The sequence below is a fragment of the Solanum lycopersicum genome, chromosome 2 (assembly GCF_036512215.1).
Source record: "Solanum lycopersicum chromosome 2, SLM_r2.1".
Classification (NCBI taxonomy): Eukaryota; Viridiplantae; Streptophyta; class Magnoliopsida; order Solanales; family Solanaceae; genus Solanum; species Solanum lycopersicum.
Window position 1 is genome coordinate 54,200,605 of NC_090801.1, and position 25,210 is coordinate 54,225,814.

Consider the following 25,210-nt stretch of genomic DNA (forward strand, 5'->3'; position numbering starts at 1 on the left):
TTTAAGAATGTCTAGAAGGGAAGGTAATTCATACATCACAATATAATCCTTTAACGACAAGTTTGCTTGGTGTTAGAAATTGAAAGCTAAAATGGAATACTACAGGGATTCAAGTCAAGTTCAAAGAAGGGAGACATGACAGGAGAAACTAGAAAGATAACTACACCAACAGCTGATAAAAAAAACTTTGTACTTATAGTTGTACAATTTAAGAGACATGGAAGTTGTTTCCATGTATAACCACACCAATGTAGGATAAAAATTTAAGTCCTTCGTCAGAAAGCTGGAGTAGCTTTACACATGCCTGATAATGCAAAATGAATAAGAACTAAGGGGTCTTGGAGCTGCACTATGGAGACTCAATTTTTTCCATCCATGCAGTAACTGAATAATTCTTTAGTGTCTGGAACAAATCAAGGCATGATAGTTGCTTATCGACAATAAATTTTACTGTTAAACTGACAGTGTAATGAACATATCAAAGCTTAACTGCCAACAGATGTTAGCGTAGCTCACAACAGTAATAAAGCACTTTTCCCCTTCAGTTTAGAGAGTACATTTCACATTTGGGGCAGTTCTGATGATCTCCTCAAGAAGAGCTTTATTCTTATGAATTCCGATTCACATGGTGGGTGAACATTTGAAGATAACAACAGCCTGTCAAGCTGATATTAGAGAAATTTTGAGATGTCAAGTTCCCTCTGCTCCTCGGAATAAGATGAAAAAATACACATAAACGAATGATAAAGAAAAATGTCAAAGTTAGGAGGTTATCCCATGTCACTGAAACATAGGAGGTACAAGGTTCTGAAGATCTGTTGTAGGCTGAGCAGCAAGGTTATTTGAACTTCAATCTCAGTGCTTCATTAATGCAGTTTCAGTTTCTGATAAAGGTGCTGCAAGCATAAAGTTCATAAAACTATTAAACTGAGAGTGGTCTGGTAAAGGAAAACAGAAGTAGATTACAATGCAGATGATCCCCAGCCCCCACGCATATCTCGCCGAACGACCAGTAATATGGTCCAAATAGAGTGAAACGGATATAGACGTATCATTCAGCTGACCTCATCTAGTTTGATTTACTATAGTTGATACTTTTAATAAAATGAAGCATTTAAAAAAGAACAATTAAGAAGTCATTCAATGTCCAGAACTAGGAAATGCTTTCAAAAATTATTCATCTAGTGCCATCAATTAGAGCATGAAACCTATACTTCGAATTAAGAAAAATATAGAATTGGCACATTTATGGAAGGCAAGTTGCAATTGAGCTCCACAGTGATACTTTTAACTCGTAATCCCCAGGTCAGGGAAAAAAAGGTAAACCTAGTGGAGCTATAATTTAAAAATTCAAATCATGTCAGTGCATGTTCTAAAGAACAAGAAAACCAGCACTGCAAAGCTATAGCCCAGGGAATACAGATAGCGCAGTGGTAATAGAACTGCCAAAATAATAAACAATTGCTTAAACCAACATACCAAGTAAATCTTCGTACGAGTCTGCCAGCAGTGACATATCCATAAGCAAAGGAGGAGAAAATACTTGATCTTCAGCTTCATCCAAATCATAAAATGACCTGCAAGCATCAGAAACTGAAGAGTTTGAACCCATGGTCGAAAGAAAACCATCTATGCCATCATAGTCATCAAGAGATCGCAGATCATTGAAAAAGTCAGGCAGTCCCTCTGACTTGATGCACACATGACTGCGTGGAGCCTGGTTACCAAGAAAAGATAAATCTGGTTCGGGCGCAAGCAGCTTTTTACTTCTCAATAAGTTTGATTTGTTACCAAAATGAGAAAACCCAACCCCTGGTACAGGTATAAAATAGTGCTCAGAGCTATCATCAGAACGGCTATCTTGAGATGATTCCGGATAGCACAATTGGGAGGAAAGTGCAGCTTCTCTGACAGATCTCTTCAAATTTTGGACAAAGCTAGTGTCATCATCTGCTGAAATACAGGCAACATTTTTTAGAGATCCAAAACTGAAGAAAATCAGTGCACGCATTTAGAAGGAAGGAAAAAACCTTGCGGAGGATTATCCATTGAATTATTCGAAATTGGCAGATCTGGAGATTTTTTCTCATGCATATTATCTATTTGGCTGGCCTGAGCTGAGACCTGTCTCTTCTGCATGTTCCCACCTTTTCCGGAAGAATTTGGCGTTAAACTAAACAAAGGTGGAAGTTTTAAGGCAGGGGAACTGGCCGATGCCTTCTCAATATGCATGGACGACATTTTTGAGGTCATCTCAGCTACCTCATCAGTGCTGTTCTCCTGTAGAATTCCTTTTGTTTAAATTCCGTGGTGTGTATCAGAAGGTAAATATGTTACAAGTCCCATGAAAGGCTTCACAAAACATTACCAATGTTTGTCTGCTATTCTGTGCTTGGACCAGTGAATGTGATCTAGCATGATGTTCGGCCATGGGGAGAAGACTGGATGAAACACTATTGACTTCTTCTGTAAGCTGTGCAATTGAATTCTGTATAGCTGGACCAACTTCCTTGAGTTGATTTATGAGCACCTGGAGAGAAGTTTCAACACTATATTATCATCATAATAAGTTAATGCAATTTGTATGTAATGCTGAGGATTCCAGGAATACCACTTCCTCTTCAGATAATCAACTTTCCAAATGCTAAGTTACTCAGAATCTTCAATGGTCTCTACACCAGTTTCAACGGGTAGGACATGAATGAAGGCACTTTCGTACGGATCCTCCAAATACACAAAACATGCTGGAAATTACCAGAACCCAATGACCAATGCATAACATATCCCATACTCCACTTGAGCCCATGTAAAATAGTTCAAACATGCAAGAAAATTCGATAGGCTGTACAAACCTGTATACTTGCTAGGTGTTGCCGATGTTCAGCAAGTGTTGCACTCAAGTATTCAGCATGATCACTCGTACCACCATCATGTGAGCTTCTCAGAAGCTCTGGACCCTCTCCATCATTTACTTTTGCCTGAAAGAACTTATTGTATTAGGAAGAATAAAAGAAGAGATGAGGAAAAGAAATAGTTTCACATGCTTCTAACATAATTATTGACAAACGATAGATAGGTTCCAGTATTATAACTTCACATATGGGAAGCTTCATAAGAACACAGACTGTTGATAATTTTTCCTTAAGACATCACTAGATAAAGTTGCTAAAACTGATATAAGCAGATACAATGCTCTATGACATGCCAAGACGGTTTATGCACATTCCTTGACCATAGCAAAAGTTCTGACACCATAGTAAGATTCTAACTTCTAAGAAGTTATTTCCATTTTGGACCACTAGAAACTCCACATATTAAGAAACATCACAAACATACAGTTATAAGGATGACTAATATTAAGAAACATCACAAACATGTAGTCTAAACATTGAGAATTTTGGGGTCAAAGCACTCTTTTTCTAAAATCAGCAAACTTTGGGGTCAAAGGCACTCTTCAAAAACCTAAAATTTTGAGTCAACATAGAAATAGCATACTAGTTGAAGTGACTGCTTATGAATTCGTTGTAATGCATGTGTCCAACGCCTCAACACTTCAGCTATATCAATAGTAGGATGGCCTCTAGCAGTCCTTTCATCAACTCGAGAAAATCTCTCATCATTTCCTTGAGTATGAGAAGAATCTGGATTGTTCACATGCATTTCTCTATTTACAACTGCTGGTGATCTTTCAGACCGTTCATTATCTGGATGCGATGAAACTAAACCACGAGGTGGCGCCGCAGAACTTTGATCCATGGCTGCAAGCAAAGCCGACCCAGATATGCGATATCTGAACAAGAACATTAAAAAAAGAATGTGAAGGTAAGTCCAGCTATGAAAACCAAAGATCATACAGAAAGTGATCTTTACCTATGCTCACGATGAGCTATAAGATCCTCTATTGGGCCAGAAGCAAGAATCTCATGCTGATCTGTACAGCATATGCATATTAGTAATATGATGTATAAGACGCTAAAACTGATTCGGATCACTTGACTAGTTGTTATATTCATTGCAATATCAAATATATATCTGTTTGTGAAGAGAGGGATAGCCTAGTAAATGGGTCGTCCAGCTCCAACCATGATGTGTGTTCTTTCACCAAGGGAGCAAAGTGGGGTAAAGCCAGTGTTGACTCCTAGGCAGGGGAATGGGTTACCATATCAAGGACAAAGTATGGAGTATATAGCATATTGTAGAACATATTAATTGAGCATTTATGGAATTTCATAATGACGGCCAATTGAAGATAACCAACTGTTTGTACTCACTCTGGCGGGATAGCAAAGAGTCCCACAAGCGAGTAGCTCTTTGGACCATATGCGAGTTTTGACTTGAGCTTGATACAAGCTCATCCCAGAGGTCACCTTCCAACTTTACTTTATTTCTAACATCATGCAGTTTTTCAAGTTCTTGCTGCAAATAAGCCTGAGATCAAGAGGATCAAAGATGTATTAGAAGAAACAGTTACCACAATGAATATAAGAACAGAAATCAAGACAAATTCTCAGACAATTCATAAGATTTTATTTTACCTCTTCAGCACAAAGGCCTCGAAACTCAGCTGTCATCTCATGAGCCAAATTAGACCACGTAGCCTGTCTGTTAACTGCTATTTCAGCATTTTTCAGAAACCTTCTTCTTTCAAGAGCAATCCTAGCCTACACCGACAAACAAGGCCACAATTATATCTCCAAACCCGCAATAATAATTTAAACCATAAAGTTATCCACATAACATATTGGGTCAAAGACTAGCTAAGTAAATCAGTATAGTCCCACTCAATACCTTTCATAGAGTATTGAAAATGGAGAAACTGTTACTTCATGAAATATTATTTGGCTTGGTAACTGGAAATAGCTTCATAGGAAAGAAAACTAAGCCCTCAAAAGAAAGTGAATAATTCAAGATACATTTACACATTGGATCTTAAAATTGCAGAAATTGAACCCTTGTCTTCAGATAATAGCTACCCAACAGAGGCACTAAATCATTAGATTTCAAGGTCCCAGCAACCCATCATGTGGACAAACAATGAAATAATTTTAGAGTCCCTTATCAAATAAATGGACATAAAGCCAAAAGAATATGACCTTTGTTACAGGAAGTAAGGTGGCTGCATGTGAGAAAGCTACATCCGTCAATGAAGCAGGTAACGGGTTAGAAGCAACATCAGCAGCAAATGTTCGCCTATGAACTTCCCTCAAAGCATGCAGTGAGAGTTGCCACAGAAGTTCGACGAATCTGCAGTACATGTGAAACAATCCTGAATACTAAGTACATGAATGCTATCATGCGTCCTTTTGCATGTAATATGTACTAATGGAAAAAGACCACAAAAATGGAACCCCAAACAAACAGGTAGGTATTACAGAATAATAAGCAGACAGAACTAGAATTGCACGGACAACTAATTATCATGCCAAAAGATTCTGAAATTGGATGATTAAGTAACAGCGGCACAGAATCAACGATATTTGTTCATTCGTAAATTTAATTTTTTTATGAAATAAACAATAATGGGTCACCTCTCTATCCTTCACTTTAATAATAGGATTTTGTCTATGACAATTAGTGATGTGCGTCTAATCCACACATCAGTCATCACATGTTGCGCTCTTACTACTGAACCAAAACCGTGTGGTTATTCATTCATATACTTACTCAGATGTGTGCTGAAATCACTAACATAACTAGGGATGTTCATGGAAAATTCAAAAATCAAACCTAACCGGAAACCAAAGCAAACTGGAGAAAGGACGTTTTTTCCGTTTGAATTGGTTTTGGTTTTTAATTATCAAACCGACAAAGTTTGAGTTTAATTTGGTTTTAAGCAAAAAATAGCTGAAAACCGAACCAAACCGATTATATAAATACATAGTTAAAATTTAATGGTACATATTAATCTTTTACAGCTTGGTTTGTCTAAGAGTGTTTCCTTCATAATTATTTAGCTTTTTGTCTTTATATTCTAATTTGATTTGTAGTTTCATTTTGATAAGCCCAAGAATCTATTTCATATTAGAATAACTTAACTTTAATTGAGTCACTAAATTAGTAAACTAATTCATCACTATTTAACTTTAGTTTTTGAAATTGGTAACTTAATTATTCATCACTATTTTACTCAATTACCATCTAGATATCTTGGTAAATGACAAGTTTCTTAAAAAGTAATTATCTTGGTAAAGTTATGATGGAATGTGTTTACCCATATAAGTCACATATTTGGAAGAAGAAAACAAAACTGGAAGCAAACATAAAAAAAAAATCAACAAAATTGACAAAATGACTTTAATTAGTTTGATTCCAATATTTGAAAATACAACTTAATTGGTTTGTTTTCTTTTTAGGGACAACTGACTCAAGCCAAACCATGAACACTCCTAAATATAACAGTCAGTGTTATGTAGTTTCAAGCCCAGCTTCCTTAGGACTTAGGAGCTCCATGAGCTCGTCTGGATAAGCTGAATAAAAATACATTACAATTCTGAAGTGTTGGAGTTATCTTTATGGATAATCAGTACTACTCAAAGTGCTGAAATTGAATAAACAGCTAATGTCTTTGATGAGAAGTGTTGGAGTGTTGGCAAACGCATTTTACTAGTTAAAATTATGAATGGACAGTTTGTGTCTTTGGTGAAAAGTGTTGGTAAACACATTTTGCTGTTAAAATTATTGAATAGTTCTTACATTATATACAATAGGCTATTGCAAGAATTTCAGTTCCAAATTCAATAAAATTTTATAACTTCATTCACTTTAAGTTCTTATTGATTAGATAGGATATTTTTGGAAAAAAAAATTATTTAGTTGAATAACATAAATCATGAATAATTTGACCAAAGTTGGTAAATAAGAAAATGGTAAAAATGGTGCAAAATATTCATGAAGAGAATTAAGAATATATTTTTTTGGCTACTAATTAAAGACTAAATATTAGTATTGCCACCTACTTTAGGAATGTTCACGGTTAGGTGAAAAATACTTTCAAACTGAAATCGAATCAATCTGATTAAACAAAACCGATATCTGTTTGGATTTTGTTATAAATTTTAAAAACTGAGAATATGGTTTGGTTTGGTTTGGTTTTATTAGAAACAAACCGTATAAAGAACCGAACCAAACCGACCAATTATATACTCAATATATTAATTTCATAAATAATTTGAATACTTTGCATGTCGTATACTATTTCATATAAATTTTACTCTAACCATTAATTTTATCCCTTATATGCTAATGGACTTTCGATCTATAGCCCATTTTTTAAAAGAAGTCATGAATCCAAACTCATTTATTTAAACAACGTAAACTGAGCAATGTACGTTTTACACAAGTTTTAAGTGCTTCTCTTTACAAAACAAGTTCTGTTATGATTTGTATGGAATATTTTAAGTCTGTACAGAATCAAGTCTCACTGAAATTTCTTTCATGTGCTGAATTGAGTCCCATTACAAGTTTCTCACAAGTGTTAAATCAAGTCCCATTTACGTGGTTATTTGATTTTGGAATATAAATTACTCGAAATTTCTTTTTATGATTAAATATTTATTTATTTACTCTTCAGGTAAGTTCAAATATATTTGTTCACAGTATTCCTTCACAAAATTTTTGTAAAATTAATAATTAGTATATGTTAGCTAAATAAATAAGTTATATTTATTAAAGATAATCTTATCTATTCAATTTACAACTTAAAGTAAATTGATAAAAAGTTACTTTGTATTTAGTAACTTATTAGGAAAAAAATCTTTCATATTTTTTTACCAAAAATTATCAACTGCTTTTTTTGTTAGTTTCAACAATTTTACACGAACACATAAATGCTTATCAAAAATTCAGCTCCAACACTATCTTAAAAGCTGCTTAATTTCAGCTCACTCAAATGGGATGTTAAAGAGCTTTCAAGCTGCTCTATAAAGGGAAAAATATCTTTTCAGCTGAAAATTAATAAGTTAGAGTGATCAACTTATACCTTTTAACTCGTTTTGGCTTTAAAATACAAAAGTACGATAGACACCAAAGTAGGCCAAAAAGTACTTAAAACCAACCTAAACACCTTCTATGTCCCCTCCTAATGCTGCAATCCTAAAGTATTTTCTATAACTTGCTCCTTGATCATTCCTGTCCATAATGTTTAGTTAAAGAAACCTAAAAGTTGAATTGTAGAATCAAAGGTCTATAAAAACAAAGCTACTTCCCCAACACTAGTGCCGACTTAAAACTTCTGCACAAACACCTTCCACCAAGTCCTAAACCCTTTGCATTGGCAATAACCAGCCAAACAGTTTTGGATAAAATCAAGCAAGATCTATGATTTCACCCACTTTCAACAGAAACACCACAACTAGAGATGCAACTAACAAGAAAGCAGTAACAGCAGCAGTCCAACTCCACAGATATGTCTCCTCTCTTAGAGGAGCTTGGGTGGTAGGAATTATCAGGATACATTCAGCTTAGTATTCAAAGAAGATAGCTGTTTAATTGTGTGCTAAGTGACCAAGATACAGAATAGTTACCCAAGCTGTGCCACTTAAATATAAAATGTCTTTGAATGCAGATAAACATCAGAGTTACAATTCTGACTTTTGTTGTACGTCTTGAGGGTGAGTTAGTTACCCCAAACTCAATTAGGTAGTGAAATCAAAATTAATCTCCACAAAAGAATCTTCACTTAGCTGACCACTACTACCTTGTTGTAACAGCTCTACGAGTAAGATGCTTTACAATGTAGTCAAATGGTCCAAATGATAGCTCAAAATAAACAGAACAGAAAAGTTCTTTCATTAAAAGCTGTAAAAAAATTTTGCAAGTAATCTTCATTAACCAACCTTGGTCCACAGCATGTCGCAAGAGATGAGACCCTCGAATTGCTTCTAGGAAGTGCACCTTGTGATTCCAGCTCGCTTATAATTCCTTGCACAACCTGAATCAACACAAATTAAAAGAAAATGAAATAAATTAGACATAAAAGAAGAAGAAGAAGAAGTTCAAACCGAATTCATGAAGCACATCTCTAGATAAAACAACGGTTTAAAAGCTACAGCATAAGTCAACTTGATCAACATGTCTCAATCTCAAAATAGACATCATTCAGCTATATTCTGCACGTCTCACTTCAAAACTGTTAAAAAAGATAACAATCATCTTTCATGAATAAGCTAAAGCAGACTCACCTTCCGAAAATCACGAGATTGCGCCGAATCAAATATTGGCCAGACCTTATCGAAATCCTGAAGATCTTCAGAGTGAGAAAAGAGAACAAAACGAAAACGAGTACCAAACACAAATCCGTAAAGCCTGCACAAGCTAAAAAGTTACCTTGGAGGATTGAGCAGGGCCTCTAAGAGAAGAAAGTAGGAAGTAAAGAAGCTGTTCTCCCAATTTAGGGTTTGAATGACGAAAAAATCCAACACGAGGAGTGCCATTGTTAGCTACGATACCTATGATCGCTGGATCCAGGCCTAATAACAAACAGTTAGTGTACATTGCACTTTCTAACTCCATCTCCCTCTCCTTCTCTCTGTCCATCGTCATCCACACCTTCACTGTTTACAACTGCAATTTTTGCTTCAGTTCTCGCATTTCCGGCGTCTCAATCTTCGTTCGGCCGGTGGATTTTCCGATTTAGCACATGATTTTCTTGCAAATATGAAAACAACAAGCCCTTTTGGATAAATTTAAGAAAGGCCTGGTTGTTGGATGAATGAAGAGTATGATCTCAAAAGTTTGGGGTGCATTTCTGAATTAGTTGTTTTTTGGTGGGGTCAGAAAGGATAAAAGAAAATTTTGAAATGCGTAACGTGAACCGCTTAACTATGTTAGCGTCAAGCCTCGTCTTCACTGATGTTGTTAAAAGGAAAAAAAATAAAATTTAGTATCTTTTATGCTTCCCAGTAGATTGTTCAAATTTTTATTGAATTAAAAATGAAATTAAATTATAGATATTTATTAATTTAATTGTTATTGGTTTTTGTTTGGCTTAGATCTTGTTTGGCAACTGTTAAAGTATTTTTGATAAGCAAATTATGTTTTGATTTAATTTTTTAAAAAAAATATATTTGAGAGTCAAATTACAAAAAAGAGCAAATGTTAATATGTTTTTAATGTTAAGATTACTTTTTAAGAGAAAAAATATTTTAAATATCGACAAAGAAATTTTAATTACATTTATTGTACATAAATAAATATTGTTGAAAATATTGAAATAATATTTTTGTTATCTTTTACCTATTTTTTTTAGATTTAGTCTTAGCTATTATCTTCTTCTTCTTTTTTTGTGATAATACTCTAAAGTTATATAAAAAATAAATTAAAACAAAATAATACATAAATTTAAAAAAGAAAAAAATATATTGTTAGTACTTTTTTGGGCAGGCCTAAATCCTTAATCCAACGAAAATATTGTTTGTTACATTTACTTTTAATCATATAAAAACAATAAATAAAGTAATATATAAGATATAATATGTAAATAATAATACAAAATATAAAAACAATAAAAATTATTATATAAAAATCAATTAACCTGATGAGATAGGTTAACTAATTAATAAGGGATATATTGATAAATATGTATAAATGTAAGGAATATTATTATTTTAAAAAATTTATTTTCTATCCTAATTCTACTTATTTTTATATAAAAAATAACATGATTTTTTTTGTTTTTGCTAACATTTAAAAGTAGTTTTAAAAATTTGTCACCTCCGAATGGGCCATACCATGCGCGATCCCAATTTTAGTCAGAACTCAGACTTCGAACATCGGGTGAAAAAAAAATTGAGGCTTCTAATTTTAAAAAATGCACTGAGCATGTGCTAATTAAAAATTCTTGAAACTTAAATTTTGTAAGGGAAAAGGGTTAAAAATATCTCTCAACTTTGATTAATTGTTTAAATTTACCCTCGTAGTTAAAATGAAGTTAATATTATTTCTCTCGTTACAAATTTCACCAAATTTACCCCTCATTAGACGGATTGACCAAAATTGACCCGAATTTTTTTTAAAAAAGACTATATTCCTTATTTTAACCCAATAACCCGATTCTATTTAAAATAATCCGTCCATTCTCTCAAATCTCCTATTTTCACTGTTGTGGGACGAAATTTTTCGACAGCATTATCAATTATTTGTCAAATTACCACCAATTAATTTATTTATGAAAAAAAATATCGTTAAATAATCAAAATTTAAATATTCAAAATATCACCAAGTCAAAATCTGATATTTATATCACATCCTTCTCCAACTTTTTACTCCCAAATTGAGTTTTTCATAATTTCACTATTCCCAAATTTCAACTTGATTCGTAGGAGGAATAAAATTATTAAACTAATTTATTTTTCAAAATAAAAAAGAATAAGAATGAACACAATAAGATTAGTTTTTTAAAAAAATGAAGAAAAACATAGATATCCAATATACATGGGTAAGCTAATGATGGTAGGAAATACGAGAAAAAATATTAAAAAATTAATACATGGGTAAGCTAATACATAGATTTTTGTATTTTTTTCAAAATAAGTCAAATTGGGAGTGACACATGGCAATTTTACATTGGTCTGAAGCTGTGTGTATAGTCCTTCACGCGCCCAAATTTTGTGACATCATGAGTGGTGTTAAAATTAGTCAAAAGATATATTTTGTTGTTCATCTTGTATTCCAAACATACTTAGAACAAAACTTTGAACATCTTTGTAAGAAAACAAAGTTTAAGAACATTTTCACAACTAGAAAATTAAAACTAGTAGCGAAACTAGAATCAGAAACAGAAAAAAAATATATGAAATATTTTTCTTAAAGAGGAATTGTTGTTATATGTGTCTAAAGAATCTTATTGATTCCAACAAACTTTGCAGAAACACGAAGTTACCAAATTTAATGAACCAGTGAAGAACAGAAGAATAGAAGAACTGAAATTAATTCACAAATCTAAAATTTGTAAAACACGTACCAGAATTTGGAAATTTTTAATAGGAAAAAGATCAAGTCCACTGAATTCACAGTGTTCCCTTAAGGAAATTATTCCCCTCTAGTATCCGAGGTTTGATTTGGAATATAACCTCCCAGGGTAAAATGATCTCAATCACCAGAGTATAGATACCAAAAAATCCGGTGTCAGCGAACCACATAACGACAGTAAAGTACACTTAGAATACTAGATTTAGTAGTTGAAGAAGAAGTCAATGAATTCTATTTTAAAATGAGAGGAAATCCCTCAATTTATAGAAGACAAAGGGTGGTGCGAAAAGGTTCTTATTGTGCCTTACCGGAAAGGTCACAAACCATTGGAAAAGTCACAATCTTTCAGAATGGTCGTCACCTTTCATAAAAGTCACAACTTTCCATAAAAGTCACAACTTTTCATAAAAATTGCAACTTTTCATAAAAGTCACCACTTTTCATCAAAGTCGCAACATTTCATAAAAGTCACAACTCTTCATAAAAGTCGCAACTCTTCATTTTCCATTCACACCTTTTTTAAAATCCAACATATTTATTGTAGATTTAGATAATTTCGCGAGGTAATATAACACCCGCAAAATTAAGATGTCTTTTTAAAAATTCAAAACAACTTCAGTTATTACTTTATATATTTTCTCTATTAAATACTTAAAACATATTTGTTCCAAAGAATACACATCATTGTTCACCGTACAATATTCTCAATATGATCCGTTCCGTGCGTGCGAGAAAAAATAAAAAATTCAGTTAAACCATATAATAATATTAAATCTTATAACAATATGTAAAATTTTTCTCTTCTAAAAAATCATACTTTTTGATAAACATGTGATAGAAGAACACCTTCTTTAAAATTTTAAAGAGTAAACTAGACCAATACACCAAAAAAATAAATCTTCAATCTTCAATAGGTTATTTGATCGGAAATTCAAAGTTTTTCTTATGCAAGATAAAAATTTTAAAAATTTAATTTGTGGACAAAATAAGAATGTCAATTAAGAAAATCCACGATGAGTTATTAATTATACAATGTTTACATATTAGAAAAAAATATGCAAAAGCATTTTTCTTAACTTCACTCTTTTAAAAATTAAAAGAATTCTTGGATTACTCCTTGAAGATTTATGTTTTTACATGCAAATAATAAAATTTACTCTACTAAAGTAATAGCACCGTAATAAAAGATGTCCTTGTAAATCAAAACTATTGAATTGAAGAATCCAATCGGATGAATTTTCTGCCTAATTAACCTATGTTGTTTTTAAGAAGATTTTGTTAGGTGTTTGTTTACAATAGTAATTTTCACATCTAAGAGTAATCGAAGTGCAATGCATCGAAGATTTTCTATGAAATATAAAAAAAATGTATGAATCACGTTAACAATATTAAAAATACTTGAAAATATTGGCAAATGATCGTTATTACAAAAGGAATTGTTACATTTGTTGTTATTTTTTTTTTTTAAAAAAAACAATGATTAGCGTCTTTTTCTTATGGTACTTAAAATTTATGTTCAAACTTGAGTTTATTCAAAGAAGATTTGATTAAATTGTTGAATTTAAAATAAAAATGCATTATTACTAGGTAAAATTTATTCATATATGAACTTTCATTATAACTATAATAACTTCAACCACATATGACTAAGGCCCGTTTGGATGGACTTAATAAAAGCAGCTTTAAAAAAGTACTTTTTTTTTAAAGAAGAAATGAATTATTACCAAATCTATGGATCTGAAAAAAAAAAATACTTTTGAAAGTGCTGAAACTTATTTTTAAAATAAGCAGTTATGCGTTTGGATAAAAGTGCTGAAGTTGCTATGCCGAATGTGAAAAAGGAAAAATGGAAGAAAGAGAGGATTATGTTGGTAATTTGGAGATTGTAAAAAATATTAAGAGCAAAAAAATAAAAATGTGGTCAACTTAAAACAGCTTATAAGCTAAAAAAAAACACATCTACCACAGCTTTTAACTTTTAACTTAAAATAAGTTATTTTGAATATTGTCAAACAGCTAAATAAGTCAAAAATCAGCTTTTAAATTAGTTTGACCAGCTTTTAAGCTGAGCCAAACAGGCTCTAGGTTATTTGCTCTAAGTTCATGCAAAAAAATGTAAATTTTAATTATATATACATATAACGTTCAATTATGCACGTGACCTGCAACTTCAAGCTCATATGTTTGACTATGCTAAAAGTGGTTGAAGTTGTAAATATTTTTACACCGTAAATATAACTAAAATATTGATTTAAATCGAACATTCGTACTTATCTCTCATTTGATACGCGACGTGATTAAATAAGTAATATCCCATGAATTGATATACTTTATTAAATTATTTTATTCTGTTTTTTATAAATTAAATTAAGAGAGTGATTTTCTAATATTTCAAATCAAATATCAAATATCAAATAAAATTAAGAAAAAACTATGGAATATAACCAACATCAATATATCTTCCATGTATATATCTACAATTTTTGTATGATATATGAATATAGTTTTATGTGGATTGGCAAATTTAATTATACACGAATTGTCAATTTTTATATGTATTCAAATAATTATTAAATATGAAAGGCATTACTACATGCCTAATAAGACTCTAGATTCTTTGCATGATTATAGAATTGTATTTTATAATTTATTTTTATTAGGTATTTTTTAATTATATATTTTTTCTCATTTATATGAAGTTCATATTTGTCACATCTATATATTTAATTTATTTTTATTAAGTATTTTTTAATTACATTTTTTTCTCATTTATATGAAGGTTATGTTTGTACACATCTATATATTTGGTCTATTTTCATAAAATTTTGTTTGAAGAAACTGTTTCACTAACATTCAAATATACAATTTAATTTTGTTAAAATTCATTTTGATACAAATAAGGAAATACATAAATACATTTCCTTCTTTGGATTTTATATATATATATATATAATGATATTCGAATGTTGAACATAGTAGAATATATATACATTGGATATTTGCCATTTTTTTCAAGGACTGTCCAATTGGAAATACAATAAATACACTAAGTAGATTTACATGTATAAGTATATGGTGCATTCATTTTTTATACAATAAAATACATATTCATTTGGAAAATTATATTGTAATATAATTCACTATAATTTTTTAAAAAATTGTCTGATTGTATTGATCATACAAAACTATATTAAGCAATATGGGGATATAATTATTCTTGCTGTGGAGTTCACTATTTGAAATCAAAACAAATAAGGTTCATTTACAATTACCATAAATCAAGTTAACATAAACTTATGTGAAATACTTTCACGCTAGAACAAAAAGGATGGCAACAATGAAGATTGGTATACAATATACTATAATTTTTCAAAAACCGTTTGGAATTCAAAAGCATATGCATTAAACTATATAATTATTAGTTGTTGATGTATAGTGAAAAATAAATTTTTTTGGAGATACGTTATTTAATAGAATATAATCAAAATTGTATCACTCTATAATTTAAAAAACAAAAAACAAATTAACAGACATATGTAGTGAGATATTGATATAGAATGTAGTCATTTTTTTATAAATAGCATACTTATATCTATTAAACTTCAGTAACCCTATAAATATAATTCATTCTAAAATAAATCTCAATTTTATACAAAATAAAATTATTATACTTATTTCACGTACTAAAACCCAGTATTCATCTTGTAAAATTCAAATACGGAGCCCCAATTCAATAAAATGAGCCCACCAAATCTCGCGCCAGGCATTCCCACTGAGGAACAATTGTCACTCTTCTCCGATAGTCAAAATGCAATAAATACCAAATAATCTACTTTTTACATATCATGAACTCCGCTTGATAGTTTAAAAGCCCTTTCATTTCTCAATTTCCTTCTAGATTTTGGGCCGTGTAGCTGCTATTTTACCACCATTTCCTATTTGAGCGAATCCTGGTAAGTTATCTTTCGTTTGTTGTTTGAATTTCGTGTTTTTTTTTTGGAACAAGTTGGTGTTTTTGTTTAGTTTGTGTTTGCCATTTTTAGGGTTTTTGTTGAAGATTAATGTTGGGTTTGTTGGGGGGTGAGTTTTTTTTAGGTGATTGGTGATTGTTTTGAGTGGATGTTATGGCCTGGAATCAAGGAGAGGGAAGCTCATCTGGGATCAAGTTCGATGAAGGGGGTGGATTTAGTTTTAATTGGGAAGAAGAGGAGTTCGATGAAACTGCTGATTTGTTGCCTTCGGATCCGTTTAATATGGAATGTAGGAACCAAAGGACGGGTTTTTCAACCATGACCAGTTGGTTAGAGGATTTTTGGTTTAAGATAGATGAGAATGAGGTTGCGAAACTTGATTCTTTCTTGATTCGCAAGATGGGAATTCATCAGGGTGCGGGTTTCCAGTTGATTGATGGGAATTGTGAGCCAGTCGGGATGATTGTCAAAGAGGGGTTGAACGGTGGTCATGGTCTGATGGATGGTGATACAACAGATAATGATCAAGGGAGGATTAAAGATCACTGTGGTGTGAATGAGGGTAATCCTCATCAGGCGTTGTTGCTGTCCCTTGGTTATTTAGGCTTGGGGGACCTATTTGTAGTTGAAAGAGTAAGCAAGCCTTTACGGGATGCTGTTGTTGGAGATCCACTTTTATGGAAAAATATTAACATAGTTCCTCCATTTTGTACTAATATCACAAATGATATCCTTATAAACTTGACGAATAGGGCTCAGGGCAATCTTCATTCTCTCAGTCTATTTCACTGCTCAAAGCTCACCGATGCTGGTATGAAGCATGTACTTGATAGGAATCCTAACCTGTCAAAGGTCAGTTTTTTCTCTTGCCTTACTTGCTTAGCTAAATTTTATCATTATGTTTTGATGGAACTTGTTATTTTTACTGTAAATAGTAATTATTAGGTATTATGTAAATCCTCTCGTACCCATTAATGTTTTACATAAGTCATATTAGCAATTGTAAAAAATAGTTATTAGGAACTGTATCACATTAACTGTTATAGGTGGTAAACGATCTATTAAGCACCAACTCTTCATTTCGAACAATGAATTTAGAAACCCTAACTTGCAAACTACACTTTTTCATACTAAACCTAAATGCAATTTGAATTTCCATGTTGACGTCTCTTCAGCCCGCCTCAGTACTTGTTAAGTTATTCCAGGGCCTTGCTGGCATTTGACAAACAAGACAATGTCCTCTACTTAATGCAAGACTTAAAGAAAATAATGCCTATATGGTAATAACTAATCTCTGCATAACTCTAAGTCTCTAACTAGTTACCAAACGACCCCTTAAGGTAATACACAATGAAACAATAAAATTAAAAATGGATGTAGAAATTAGTTCTGGATTTCCTGTGAAATATAAACAATAAATGGAAAAATTGTGTTAAGAGGTGATGTTTTCGTAGGGCATGTGGTTTAAAATTCAAATAAAAACTATAAATATTTTTCTAGAGGCTAGGAGTTCTCTTTTAATTTAGTGTCTCTTTTCTTCTAGTTGTTCAATTACCAATCCTTCAGTTCGTAAAATGAATTCGGAAACCCTAACTTGTAAATCACACATTTTCATACCAAACTGGGGATTGAGTAGTATCTGTTTAGGTAATACCTTATGAAATTAGTAAACTTAATTATTGAAATTAGTTTTGGATCTTTTTATTTGGTGTTGGTGATAGATAGTTTCGATTTCCTGTGAAATATAAATAGTAAATGGATAAGTTGTATCAAGAGGTGTTGTGTTAGGGCACATGGTGTAAATTCTAAGTTCGTTTGATTCCTTTATGTTGAGGGATGCCACTAACAATTTCATTGACACAACTTTAAGAAAGTAACAGACTGATGGAAGACCTTAGTTCTACCAGTTTTGGTAATATTTATACTAAAGTGTCATCCATTCCACCTCCTTTTAACCTCTCTGGAATTTCTCTTACTCTTTTAAATTTCTTACTATGTAGCTCTTTCACTTCCTTGTATCTAGTTTTCAGTTTGGTTCTATTAATTTCTTCTTTATGGTTTTGCCATACATTTAATAGGACTAATAGAACTTGATTCTAATAATTTCTTTCAGGCTCTTCTTGTTTGTCTAGATTGCTGATGTCATGTTTGCCTGTGTTCATGCAGTTAAATGTCCAAGGATGTGCGAGACTCACAGCAGATGGTATGCTCTCTAACTTAAAAGACTGGAAGACTGCTGGAAAAAATAGACTTAAATATTTAGGGATTTATGGATTGTCTGGCTTGACGGACAAGCACATGGATGAGTTCAAGCTCTTAACAGGTGTAGATAATAGCAAGCTGCCAACTACTCGTAAGCCACGATTTTTTGGTGGTGGCCGGCCGCGTCTCATTTTTGACGATGACCGTGATATTGACGTTGAAGTTTGCCCGATATGCCAGAGGTTTGAACTAGTTTATGATTGCACTTCGGAGAGTTGCCAAAAGCAGCAATCTTCCTCTCAGTTGTGCAGGGGTTGTGTTAAATGCATTAAGCGATGTTTCGATTGTGGATGCTGCTTAATTAATTGCGATTACGTGGAGCTGTTCCATTTCGAGTCGCTTTGTTTAGATTGCCCGATAGATCCTGTGGGTTCGCAATAGGGGGAGCAGAAAACCGCCACTTTGTCTGAAACCACTGTTCACTAGGGGGAGGGTTACCATATTTACCTCTATGGCTTGGATGCATAATGTTTGTTGCTTTTCTTGGCTGTAGGAAAGCTTTGGGATCACATAATGCTTTCGAGCATCAGATTTGAAATGGAAGTCCTTTGTCTATGTTGAAGAAATTGGAGTCTGCATATTGTCGAACATGGCAGGCCAGAAGCTGATCTTCCGCATGGATGCTTTGATAATCTTATGTTATATGTAAGCTATGTCATGACTGTGTTAAGTAAAACTTCTGCCGAGTAACCCTTGTGTTGTATGCATGCTGGGTCATGATTATGTTGAGTAACCCCAATGTTGTATGGTTGATATATCATGATTCTGTTAAGTTACCGTTATGCTGTGTCATGATTATGTTTGAGTCATGATTTGTAGCGTAACGAAGGAGAGTAATGTCATTCACGATGTTACACCACCACAAGCATTGGGGCCATGATATGTGATGATTCTGTTAAGTAACCCTTATGCTGTATACATGCTGTGTCATGATTTTGTTGAGTAAACCCTTATGTTGAATGTATGCTACACCACCAGAAGCATTTGGGGGGGGGGGGGGGGGGCTACTTGTTTGAGGTGTAGTTGAAGAAGAATGTACCAGTGTTGTTTGGCTGGCGAAAGATTAGGTTGAGATATTGTTGAATAGGAAGCTCGGACAGGTATTTTTAGTGCATGTGGTTCATGTTGGGATATTATGGGTTGGCATATGCTAAATCTGTTATCAGTTTTAGCTTTTTAGTACCGATATCCTGTAGGACTTGTATTATGATAATTCACAATTAAGAGAAGAAGAGAATAGACTTTCTATGCTCACAGTAATTAAGAGTACGAGGTAGGTGGGTGTGGAGGATGGGAATTAGACTAGAATGTTAGTAGGCAACAATGTTTTGTCTTGCCTTCCGTTCCTATCAGTAGTCGTAGGGTTAGTTTTCGATTGAGTTTCTTGTCACCTTTGGAGAAGGAAGAATGGTTTTTGGTGCGGCTGTTTGAGTGTTTGGATAGAGTTGCTGGCAACAGCAGTGAACAAGAGAAGAGTACCGTCCACTATCACTGAATGCTAATTAATCTCTTCATTTTCAGGTACCATATATGCAGGTCCCCCAATAATGTATACAATTATGCCTAATGATATGTTCTTTCACCTTCATTATCGTATTGTTTTGTTGTGGTTTATATTATGTAATTATAAGTTATTTTTTGTTCTTCGTTACTTCCTGTGGATTGTTTTTTTCTTGAGTCAAGCAGCCGTGGATCTACTGGCTTAGGCGCTTGAATCTGTGCCACCGAATAGACTACAGCAAGTAGGTAATAAGAACAACCCTCTGATGGTAAAGCCTGTGTGCACTTAATTCTCTTGAGTCTTACTCATGAAATTTTTGTGAATATGTTATTGCTATCCATTTATTATAATATATAATTTTCAAAAATGTCGTACAAATATTTTGTATTCAGGATTTGAAGTTTAAAGCGTCGGAAGGAGAAATCATCTACCATATTGGGGGACATACAGAAAAAAAATTTCTTGTTCTTTTATACGTACAACAAAAATTGAATTGTTTATTCGATGAAAAAAATTGTTGTGGTTTACTACAACTTTGCTTTATTATTATTTTATTTTATTGATTAACTTGCGCGTGTTAAGCAAGCCACCCACTTTCATTCTAATCAAACTCTCCGTAAGATTCATAATTGCATTATTTATAGCTTTTTAAATTATAGACAAAGCAAATTTACGAGTTTGTTTCCAAAAGGACAATTGTTCTCCCAAAAAAACAAATGCTATATAATTTTTTGTAAAATCGCTATGGGAAAAGGAATATATTTTGACACTGTTAACGTTCTGCAAATTAAAATTAAATAAATTAAATCGCTGCTTGAGCAGCAATTTTGTCAAAAAAAAAAAAGGAGAAGATGATGAATTAATTTTGTTTAAAAAAAAATTAAAACTACTGACTCAGCAACGTTATTTTCAAAAAAAATAATTGTTCTTCTATAAAATTGCTGCTGGTTTTTTTTTTTAAAAAAAATCCGAAATCACTACTTCATCAGTGTTTAAAAAAGATAAAATCTTTTTTTGTAAAATTGCTGCCCCAGCAGAGTATTTCTTTCTTTTTTTCCATCTAAAATCGCTCAAATGAACTTTTTTCTGTCGAGGTATGCAAGTTTTTTTTAGATTATTCTAGATAAAAAAAAAAGAAAAAGAAAAATACTGCTAGGGCAGCAATTTCAATTAAGTTTTTTTTTTTACAAGATTACTGCTCCAAGAGCGAACAATTGTTTTTCATTCCCTTCCCATTCACTTTTACACGGAAGCTTGAAAGAAAATGTCAATTAATAAAAAAGTCCATAACTACCTCCTGCAGACTATAATTCATTGGACGGGTTTGATCAAATTTGAACAGATCATAATAAATTAAGATAATAATCAGACTCAACCCAGCTCAAATTCATTCGAGTCAAATTCACTTAGGTCAATAGGTTTGGATCAAAAAGGGTTAGGTAACGAATTATATAACAGATCAATAACACCCAATCCAACCTAAATTTTCTAAGCTTAATAGTTAATTTGTTCTTTAAAACTATTTTAGTACCTGATTAAAAAAAATTCTCTTTATTATGACTAAATATTACCTACCAATATATTCCTTAAAAGAGTTTCATAAGTAAAGCCGGAAAGAAGTACATCTTACCAGCATCTCGCAGAGAACTATTGACATGAATAGAACTGTTCGAGGTAAACAATGCAGAGATAATTGAACTGGCTCACCGTCTCAGCATCGATTGCCAGAATGGCTGTAAAATGATTACTACAGGACGAAAAACATTATTCGAATTCACAGTATTAACTGAGATTGAATTTGATGGTAATCAAGAGAACTACTATGATTTCTGGACTATGCGTTTTGTTAATATTGGCAGGTAGGAGAGCAAATAAATGCATCCTGTTAAGCTACTCTGTTCTCAGATTAAATCCGAGTAAAGTTCTCCTTCCCGGGAACTAAATAAGTCCTGGTAATGAATCCAAACTGAAATTAAACTGTTATTATCCCCGAACACTGCTATGGCAAGATACTCATGTTGATGTGCACAGAGAAACGAATCGATAACACAACTCATAAGATTCTTCTTGTCATAGAGACTGACTCTACTTTTAAAACATACTACAATAAGGTTCAAAATGTTGAGTGTTCACTCTACAACCTTTGTCGGAATGGAGAATAAGGCCAACTCTAATTTGGACAAAAACATCCATTGCTTGACCATTCTGCTAATAAGCAATTCACCAGGTGACCCTTCCCCTTACGTTATCAACATATCAACAGGCAAGACCGCAGATGCAACCTCACGTTAGCAATCTCTAGAGGGCAATTAAAGTGCTTCGACCTAAAAGTCTTGTGATTAATGAAACATATCATCAAGTTTCTAAGCAAGGTTAACACCCCCATACTCACCGGGCAACGTTAATAGTGAAAAGGGTGAATGTTCTCCATCTAAACCTAGTTAGAGATAGAAAAACTAGATGCTCTCTGCAGTCTCGACCAGTACAGCCAAGTGTATTGGACTCTGCATCACAGACAACCGTTTAAAAACACATAATTCAATGCATATCAATACAAGATTGACCAAGGCTAATTCACCACATGTCAATACAAACCTTGACGAATAATAAAATGAACCACTAGCACCTAAAAGATTAAAGTGCTACTTGACTGATTCCTCCTAATCAATAATGCATATCTAACAACTTAGCAACCTAACAGAAAGTACGTTTATGAATTAAATTAGCACACCCAATAGAAAGAATATATATGAATTAAATAGTGCACATTACTATTAGACTATTAGTCTTGTTGAGACAACATGAATTAATATATTCTCTTGAAGGTAACCTAACCAGAAAACTTCACCAACAGCCAATGAAGTCCCGGACTCGTAATATAAACAATACAGGATGAGACATCATAATAACAACTTAAAAAGATTATGCCAGCAGCATCAAAGTTGTACATAACCTTGAAACTCAGTTCAACACCAGAAGGAAACTGTATCAAAGTTGACACTTTTTGCTGATATCAGAATGGAACAGACTATAGAGTAAATATATTTCTGAATTTATGCATCCCACCTAGGGAGCAAACAGACAATGAAGGATTTTGGGGTTTTTTTTTCCCAATGTCTCATTCAATAAACCATATAAGTAATCTATAAACCACAACATTTTTAGCTCACCTAACTTTTTTCTCAAATTTCCTACTCATTTCTTTATACAATTCTACCCAAAGATTTGAAATCCACAATATGCTAACAGAAATAGCAGTAACAACAACAAATACCCAAGAAACCCAAATCCATCTCGGTAGTACGTTATCAGCAGCACCACTAAGATAATACGAAAGCATCCTGTAAACAAAATACGGCCCAGCAATACCTCTCACCAATGAATAGAAAACATAAAACGGAGGCGAAAGCACGGAATAGACCTTGGCAGCAAACTCCACATCGGATTTCCTAGCACTGGCAAGAGTCCATGTGTTCTGTACAAAGCTAGTAACCTCCGCAAGAATCAAAAGCACAAGAATCGCATAAGCCCCATGATACACCATATACCTACACGTAACAAAAACGAAGAGGGTAGCAAGATGATGTCCGATGAAGAGAACATCACTAGGGTAGAAAATCAGGTAGTGGGTTAGGTCCATTAAGAAATAAGCTATGCTGTAATCAAGGACCGTGTTCTGAAAAGGGGTGTTGGTAGAGTGAAAATTACGATCTGGGTCGGCGAGTAGAGAAGTAACGGCGAGGAATACGGCGGGTGTGCCGTGGAAGAAGGAGATAACACAGCTTGAAGCTTCTGGACGGAGTTTTGGTTTCCATGAAGGGAAGATTATGAAGTAGGCAATGAGGTAAATTATGAGAAAAAAGATGAAGAAGGAGAAGAGATTGGGTATGGAGGAAAATGGAAGAATCGGAGCTTCCATGAATGAAAATCTATGACAATTAATTGAGAAATTTAGGGTTTTATAAGAGAATTGGGGAAAATCGTCCGAAGAAGATGAAGTTTGGTATGAAGTTTGGAAGAATTGTACTTCTCGAGGAGAAGCCAATGAGCTTGCAGTTCCCTCGTTATATGTGGAGAAATTTTTGTTTTTGTTTTTATTTTTATTTATAGGATTAAGAAAATAATATATATATTAAGTTTTTTATTTACACGTCATCCTTTTTAATTTTTCATTAATATATTTTACTTTATAAAATTAATGTAACTATTTTCCTATATTAATCTAGAGAGTTATTATCATTAAAAGTATTGTTGACTAATATATATAAAAAATAATTTATATTTATTAATTAAAATAGATTAATTCATAAAATATAATAAACTTATATAATTTTTCATGTGGCATAAAATTTATAATTGTGACATGTAAAAAAAAAACATGGAGAGTATATTTAATTTTTTTGATGAAAGGGTTATATGATGTATAATTTACATAAATTTTATAGCGTAAAGAGTAAATAAATTTTATTCCATTTTTTTTAATTACAGTAAATCCTCTGATGCATTATAATATAAATTGGATACATAATAAGTAGTTCGGATACATTAAAAACTAATACATTATAATATAAATCGAATACATAATAAGTAGTTCAGATATATTAAAAACTAACTCAGATACATTAAATGCTAACGCAAACACATTAATATATAGCTAGGATACACTAAATACAATAAGAAAAATAATGAATTTTAGACATTTTTTAAAATAAAAAGGAATATTGAAAAAAATTATAAAATATGTATTTGAGTAATTTTTCTTTTAAAAAATCGAGCATAAAGTTGACTTCTTCTTTTTTTTTTTTTGGAGAAAATTATTTTTTAGGAATATGTAGAATTTGAATAACACTATTACTTTGCGTGAGGTATAAGACTCACAGAGAATATGTGAAACTTAAAAGGGTGTTTATCTTCATGCTCCTAAAGATAATTTTTTTTTTTGCTAATATTTAATTATTTATATATTATATTTAACTAATTTTAACTTAAAAATGATATAGTTGAGAAATAACAATTTGTAATGAATTAGAAATTCGATTTTTCAAAACTGAAATATAGTTAATTAATCATTGTTATAACTAATCAATACAGTAACAATAATATATATAAGTTAACTTGATTGCATCAATTTATTATACTTGTTGTATTAGTATACATGTCTTAGCTTAATTAAGAATGAAGTTTAAATTAAAAAAACTGGATATTTTTTCTTTTTTATTTTTATGACTTTAATTAAATTACATAAAAAGTATAATAACATCTTTAATTTCTAATTATCTTAAATATATAACATGAAAAGTTAAAATTTGAAAAATATATAAATTTAAATATATTTATAATAAAATACAATATACATAAATTAAAATATATATTTTATATATTATTAAATTAAGATTCAGGCTGATTGTGTCAATCTGCTAGCCAAGTAATACAAGGAAGCAAAGCGTGCAAATAAATTTATTCGGCAGAATATAAAATTAATCGTTCTTTCAATTTAAATTGTAGCTCT

At 32.2% G+C, this 25,210-nt stretch overlaps 3 protein-coding genes across 8 annotated transcripts; 1 reads left to right on the top strand and 2 right to left on the bottom strand.

The window, feature by feature from the left end:
* On the bottom strand, window positions 1-9,756 carry LOC101251353 (AUGMIN subunit 6-like). Of its 2 annotated transcripts, none has more exons than XM_004233257.5 (13): window positions 9,325-9,756; window positions 9,180-9,236; window positions 8,835-8,929; window positions 5,094-5,244; window positions 4,536-4,661; window positions 4,272-4,428; window positions 3,871-3,931; window positions 3,496-3,790; window positions 2,853-2,978; window positions 2,369-2,530; window positions 2,031-2,280; window positions 1,480-1,950; window positions 1-896 (listed from the first exon to the last, which is right to left on the bottom strand). In XM_004233257.5, exons 1-13 carry the CDS (start codon window positions 9,538-9,540, stop codon window positions 856-858), a joined length of 2,208 nt encoding a protein of 735 aa, XP_004233305.1. In that variant the 5' UTR covers window positions 9,541-9,756; the 3' UTR covers window positions 1-855. The 2 variants fall into 2 exon arrangements, with proteins under 2 accessions (XP_004233305.1, XP_010317066.1); XM_010318764.4 differs by having other exon boundaries at window positions 1,480-1,953.
* A 5,933-nt stretch (window positions 9,757-15,689) lies between these two features.
* On the top strand, window positions 15,690-23,733 carry LOC101251948 (F-box protein SKIP14). 5 transcript variants are annotated; one of them, XR_011214689.1, is made up of 4 exons: window positions 15,690-15,920; window positions 16,063-16,790; window positions 18,105-19,969; window positions 20,094-23,733. XR_011214689.1 is itself a non-coding variant. In XM_004233259.5 (3 exons), the coding sequence occupies exons 2-3, from the start codon at window positions 16,092-16,094 to the stop codon at window positions 18,579-18,581; spliced, it is 1,176 nt and encodes a 391-aa protein (XP_004233307.1). In that variant the 5' UTR covers window positions 15,690-15,920; window positions 16,063-16,091; the 3' UTR covers window positions 18,582-23,733. The 5 variants fall into 5 exon arrangements, 2 of the variants coding, with proteins under 2 accessions (XP_004233307.1, XP_010317065.1); XR_011214690.1 differs by having other exon boundaries at window positions 18,105-19,946; XR_011214691.1 differs by having other exon boundaries at window positions 15,714-15,920; window positions 16,011-16,790; window positions 18,105-19,946.
* Window positions 22,448-23,620, bottom strand: LOC101251059 (TLC domain-containing protein At5g14285). Its single transcript, XM_004233256.5, has one exon. It carries the CDS (start codon window positions 23,618-23,620, stop codon window positions 22,868-22,870), a length of 753 nt encoding a protein of 250 aa, XP_004233304.1. The 3' UTR covers window positions 22,448-22,867.
* Window positions 23,734-25,210: the final 1,477 nt, after the last annotated feature.